Raw genomic sequence first — 6680 nt, forward strand, 5'->3', positions numbered from 1 at the left:
CTGACATGACAGGGTGGTTCTCATGTCAGTTTTGGTGTACTGAAGAGGCGCTACGAGGAGCTCTTTAATAGGTGTAATCAGCTTCTTGAGATTGACACAGTTGAGGAGCAAAACCAGCGAGCTCAAGTTAAGGTGGCCTGCGTTAAGGCGTTTCTGTTGCTCTTGCTTGGCTGGACCATTTTTTCCGCCAAGAACAGCAAAAACATTAATCTTCTTTGGCTGCTTGCGCTGCAAGATATGGACGAGTTGGACAGCTGGTCATAGGGTGGGATAGGACTTGCTTTCCTATATGAGCAGCTATCTCTTACCTCCGACTCATCTGTGGCCTCCATTGGTGGTTACATGACATTGCTTGTGGTAATATTTGTTTTTCTTCTTTTTTACTTATTGGATCTTAAATGTTTAGTTGTTTGTATAATTATTGCGGTGATATAAATATTTGTTTCTTTGTGTTTGCAGGGATGGACTTTGGCGCACTTCTCGAACATCATTCCGAGGATTGATGATGATGCCTACGACCCTATTGTTTCCCCGCTTGTGAGTCAATGGAAACCTCCCAGGGGCTTTTCTAATCCTGGACACTACAGAGCTGCCATCGATTCGATGGACCTTTCTCATGTCACCTGAAGGTCGTACGAGAGACGACGACACATCACGCCCTTTCAGGATATATGCTGGTACTCTGGATGGATCATGGCCGGTAGCGACGGGATGGTCCGTCACTTGCCAGAGCGGGTTCTTAGGCAGTACGAGTATGTCCAGAGAATTCCCAGGCCTCCTACAGACATTGAGCTTATTGCGGCGGATGACGTGGCCCAGGCCTTCACGGAGTTTGCTCTACATGTCCTCAGCCATAAGCAGAGGGGTCGTCCGATTCTAGATAACGAGCCGTGGGCTCATACTAGGGGGTACATGAGATGGTTCGTTAGAGTATCACATCCTATTGTGAACCCCCCTGCGGCCATTCCTGACTACGCAGCTGCTGCCCCTCCTCATCCTGTCCCTCCTTACGAGGAGGTTCTTGTTGAGCAGCAGTGGGCCAGACATCCTCCCGACCCATACCAGATCATCAGCAACATCAGAGCTAGAGTGGACAGTGCAATTGGGCATCCTGATGTGTTTGGTAATCTAGAGGTTCTTCACATCATGCAGGGCATACAGTCTGAGTGGAGCATGCTGGAGCAGGTGCCGGCTCCGCGGAGGAGGAGGAGGAGTCCACGGGATGGACCAGCATGACTTGTGTAGCTTTTATGACTTGTGTAGTTTTTTTTTGTTTGACATTTTGTTGGATTTGGGTGTAATCCTATTACACTTGCGCTTTTTTGTGTTTTTATGACATTATCCGTTATTTTATTCCGTTGTTTTTCGTAATATAATTATGAGTTGCTCTTGATTGAATGCATTATTGAATGAATGATGAAAATTCTGTTCTTGAGTGAATGTATGAAAGAAGGATTGAAAATATAGGGAAAATAGAGGTTTCTGCCTCTTCTGGTTGTATGCACAGAATGTGCGTGAGTTAACTCACGCATGTGCTAATGGTTGCGCATGTTAACGCACGCATGTGCTAATGGCTGCGCAAGTTATCTCACGCAGTGTTTTACACTTGCGTTACTTAAGTAGCGCAGCGTATGTTAACTAACGCATACATTTACACTTGCGTTAGTTAACATGCGCAAGGGTATAACTGGAACGGCTGCAGGGCGCGAGCAAAATGTGCAGGGTGAAGAGCAAAATTCTTTTTAAATACTTTAGTCTTCTTTTCATTTGTTTTTATGTTCTTGTCTAGTGTTATCAAATATTTCTCAAAATATCTTTTCTTATATTCAAGACTACAACACCAATTTTATTCTTATATTCTCTAAAAAAAACTTTTACTTATATATATCAGACGTAAAGAAATATTGATTAAAAAATATCAAATATTTGACATAATGAATGAAAAATCATAATCATAAAAAATCTAATGTAAATACTAATTAAAAATATCAAATATTTCTAAATTCTATAATAAATAAAAGTCGGGACCACTATTTGTGTTCAAAGAAAAAAGGCCTACAATGGAAAATTAACAAAATCTATGATAACTAAAGACAAGTTTAAGAGGTCTTCAGGGACTGGGTGGGAGCAACGGATGCTCAAATATAATCTAAACTAATATGTGCACAATAGTAACTTTTATAGATATAATCATATGAACTTATTTTTGTGATATAATTTGTTTCCACTTCGTCTACGCATATTGTCTATATTGATTCTGTTTGGTAAGACTTTTAGCTAGCTTATACTTTATTTGATTAATATATAAATTTGTTTGACCAGAATAGAGATGTTTAGTAAATAAGCTTATCCTCGTAGTCTATATATAATTTTTTTCATATCATATTTTAAGTAGCAGCATTATAAGTTTATTCTTTTTAATAAAGCATGACCCTAAATTTATCTCCTCAAACTAGTGTTCAAAGTCACCAACGAATAAAGAGTAATCGAATTCAAAAGTAACTAACTAACAAGCAAATAAATTATAAACTAGAAGCTGAATTTGTGTCATGCTCCTTGAGTTAAGCTAACATTGAGTCAGACCAGATGCAGCAATAGCGTTCCACATAGATAGCCCAAAAAGGAGGATTGAATTCAAACTTTGAAACTAACATAAACTCTAACTTACTAACATTTGCCTATAAGGAAAATTGCATCAATAGCAATAGCAGCACAAACCAAAGCTTTTTTCTACCAGCATTGGCTACATGCATTGAACTCAACAAAAATATTTTCATGTATTTTTTATCAAAGTTAGTTGTGACCAACATAAAGATGGGAGTAAAAATCCATGTTAACATTACTCCAATTAAATTGTAACAATCAAAAGGAATGATCTTTCAAGCTGACAGTTTGCCTGACAAGTAGAGAGAAAGCTTCTCTCTCATAGCGTAGGCAGTATCGTCAACAAATTTGCAGGTTTGATCTTGATAGTCTGAATCGTGCTTGAGGCACAAGGGCATATCATCCAGTACTTCATCCTCCAGATGGATAACTATATTATGTAGTATGCAGCAAACAAGAATAATTCTTGGTAACTTGTGCTTATTAGGCTTCTGCATAACTCCTCCGATTATCTTCCACATCTCCTTCAGCCTTGACAATGCTCTCTTTGCTACCATTTGGGTCGCAGCAACCCTTTTGTTAAAATCAACCTGAACATTAGAGAGGCCTTCGCCTTCATAAGGAGTAAGAAGCCATGGCAAAAGGGGGAACCCTGTATCGCCAACTATATATTCCCTCAACATTGTTTCGTCTGAAAGTATTTTCTTACCTCCGTTTAACTTCTTCCCTTCTTCAGTAAGATTGAAAAAAGCTGAGCTTCGAAGAACATGGTCATCACTCACACTTCCAGGCCATCCAGTAACTATGTCACGGAATCTCATATCCGGATCCACAATGGCTTGCAAAACCATGCTGCATTTCTTCTCGCAATCAAGCCATACACTACTCTCAGGGTCTACAGTGGGAAAAGTCATCAATACGTGTGTGCTGTCAACTGCACCACAACAGTTAGTAAGGCCCCGAATTTTCTCAAACTTGGACTTTATCTCTTCCATTTCCATTTCAGTTGAAGGCCAGCTAAGATGGCAGAGACCTCTCCCTTCCATTGCTTCCACAAACCGCCATGTTATATGGGAAACAGTTGACAGGTTCACCCGAAATGAGTTGCCGATGGTTGTCAACGAGTCACCAGAGCTAAGCCTTCTAAGAGCAATGGCCACTTGGTCATTCGAAGATAAACGTTTGCCATTTAAATCAGCACAACCAGAGGATTTGGCCAGCATATCTTTTTCCACAAGAGAACATATATAGTTGAATGTCTTTCTTGAGATCTTGAAAACTGATTCGAATTTCTCGATATCTTTAGATCTAGCTAAAGGTCCTAAAATTAGCAAAATTAAAGCACCAGCAAGTCAGACCGACAGTAAGATTTTACAATAAAAAACATACTGAATAAGTATATTACATCGTTTAGCATGTTATGCAACGACAGACATTGGTGGGTTTAGCACCACTTGTACTTCGCCTAATCACTAAAATGTTTGCTTGATGTTATAAAAAAATGACAGACATGATCTTCTCTATACTATGCTGCAGATATAATCAAATTAAAAATGAATTTCAAATTCTTTGTATGAAAGCATTTGAAACTCAGTTTCTTTGAATGACATGTTAGTAAAATCATTTTAGTTAATTCTGCAAACAACTTAAAGATACAAAAGCATAAACATCACTGAAAATGAACACCTAGCAGCTTGTTTATGAAAGAATTTTGATCGAGAATAGTAATGAAATGGTTGAAGGAGTTTAACTGATATATTTATAAAAGGGTTCATACCTATGCATTCCTGATTTTATTCTTCTTTCAAAACACGTTCAGTTGTAAACCAGAGAATAAAGTTTTCAACTCATAAGAATACATTTTAATTTTAATTGTATTTGAGTATATTATTCAAACATTTAATCCCATTTATCATTTTAGATAGAAAGATATTGGCTTTAACAAAAATATCATAAGCACAGTCGCATGTTTAACCAATAACACTTCTATTATCAATCAATTCAATGAGTTGGACATAAAAATCCTATTCATGTTGACCACAACTTGTAAATTATGAATCAAGAAACTTCACTTAAGAAATCCCACTACTCGTGTATTTAGTAGTTGTCACTTGTAAGCGAAAAAAAATGATATTGTAAATAAACTAGTGACCTCGAAAGCAGAAATTGGGAATAACCAAAAATTCCCGATTATGCGATGAAATATCATTACAGATGATTGAAACCTCGAAAATGAAAGTTAAAACACGTAGCTACATAACATCTATGGATAACAAGGGAAAGAAATTCCACAATTCATATCAAAACAAAGCACAAGATACCCAAAATGTTATGTAAAAGCACATTGCGTAATTGCCTATACGAAACACAGACACAAACGCCGAACACGACGCTGACAATGTAAAAATTTGGAAAAGTGAATTAAATAAAAGAGATACACGTGAACAAACAAAATATGAGTAGTTGAACAAAATTAGAATCAAAATCTACAAAATTTCTTAACAAAAAATAAATAACCTAAGCAATAGATACACATTTAGGACAAATATATGAGATTACATTCATAATAGAGCAACAAAGCAAGATTTATAATAAAAAAATATTGCAGCAACATGAATATGAAAAGTGGTTTGTTCAAAAAAAAAAATAAACATGAATATGAAAAGTCAAGTAGTAAAAAACAAAAGATAATAACAACAAATAGTACCAAAAAACTAAAAATGAAAACTTTGTATTAAAAAAAAAAAAAAAAAAACAGGTATACCTGTGATTCTTTTGGAGAAGTGATACCACCAATCAGAAGGGTGATGCAATGGAAATGGGGTTGTTGCAATGACATCTTTGTTATTGTTGTCACTTTTCTTTCTCTTCTTCACTCCTCTGATGGAACCCATTAACAAAACTATTCAAAGTTTTGTATTTTCACAACAACAATACCAAACAGGGAAGATAACCTATTAATCAAAAGTTTAGGGAAGTAATTAAAAGTTATATAATATCATGTGTAGCGTGAATAATAATGATATGAAAAAGTTAAGGGAAATAATAAAAAAAAAAAAAAGCATGTATATGGAATATGGATGAGTGAAATATGTGTGTGTTGTGTTGGTGAAGAAAAGAGAAGAGAATGATGAATTGAGAGAATCACAATATTACTCTGAGTGACTAAGGCAATGTTCATTCAACCACACCACTTTCTGTCGTACCCCGAGGAGAGGACAACGGAAATATATATTACTCTAAATAAAATATTTTATGAGTAGCCACAGCCCACAATAGGATTTCTTTTGTAACCTAAAGTAATGTCTCAATGCTCACGTTAATTATTTTTATGTAAGAATGATATAGATATTTATAAAAACTGATATAACAATATTAATAAAAAAATTAACGTAACTATTTTGATCAATTTAGTACACAATCACACGTTACTTTGAAATGAAAACTAAAATGACTATTAGCCAAAAACCAATTGCAATCAACTAGTATATTTTGTACTCACATTCGCTATAATGATTTTTTTTTTTATAGATGTTTATCCAATCAAATCTCGAATGTTATCACATATCGAAGTCCTTTGTCAGTTGAAAACAAAAAAAAAGTATGTAGTCGAGATTTTTTTTTTTTTTAAAGGGATGTAGTAGAGAAATTTTAGAAATGTCAGGAATGGAAACTTTATATACAACTAATAAGGTATGAATAATTAAAATCAAATATTTTTAATGCTTTGGTAATTATGTTTGATAAATCTTGACCAAAAAAAATTCTGTTTGATGGATGGTATAAAAATATTTGCACTATCAATGCATTTCAGTTAAATTCTCAACTAATTAAACACTTTGTTCGTTCATTTGTATGTGTACTTTGGAGTGTTTTTTACACGTACCAAATCAACTTTTAAATATTTTGTGCTTTTTTTTAGGGAGAATATTATTTACTTTTGATATCATTATTTATATTTTACTTATACTACCTTTAATTATTTATTATTTTACTTTTGACAATGAAACCGACATGTTTAAGGTGAAACAATATAGTTAAAGTGATATGGATAAACTCATCATTATTTTTCTTTA

At 34.9% G+C, this 6680-nt stretch overlaps 2 protein-coding genes across 3 annotated transcripts; one reads left to right on the plus strand and one right to left on the minus strand.

Moving 5' to 3' along the window:
• Positions 1-693: 693 nt before the first annotated feature.
• Positions 694-1236, plus strand: LOC146959355 (uncharacterized). The gene has a single exon (XM_085753572.1). It carries the CDS (start codon positions 694-696, stop codon positions 1234-1236), a length of 543 nt encoding a protein of 180 aa, XP_085609698.1.
• Positions 1237-2587: 1351 nt separating this feature from the next.
• On the minus strand, positions 2588-5905 carry LOC146959356 (PIF / Ping-Pong family of plant transposase). 2 transcript variants are annotated; one of them, XM_085740909.1, is made up of 3 exons: positions 5761-5905; positions 5369-5558; positions 2588-3925 (listed from the first exon to the last, which is right to left on the minus strand). In XM_085740909.1, exons 2-3 carry the CDS (start codon positions 5496-5498, stop codon positions 2880-2882), a joined length of 1176 nt encoding a protein of 391 aa, XP_085597035.1. In that variant the 5' UTR covers positions 5499-5558; positions 5761-5905; the 3' UTR covers positions 2588-2879. The 2 variants fall into 2 exon arrangements, with proteins under 2 accessions (XP_085597035.1, XP_085597036.1); XM_085740910.1 differs by having other exon boundaries at positions 5753-5822.
• Between the last annotated feature and the right edge of the window lie 775 nt (positions 5906-6680).

The sequence above is a fragment of the Medicago sativa genome, chromosome 1 (genome assembly GCF_051527215.1).
Source record: "Medicago sativa cultivar Bolivia chromosome 1, Bolivia_mono, whole genome shotgun sequence".
Taxonomy (NCBI): Eukaryota; Viridiplantae; Streptophyta; class Magnoliopsida; order Fabales; family Fabaceae; genus Medicago; species Medicago sativa.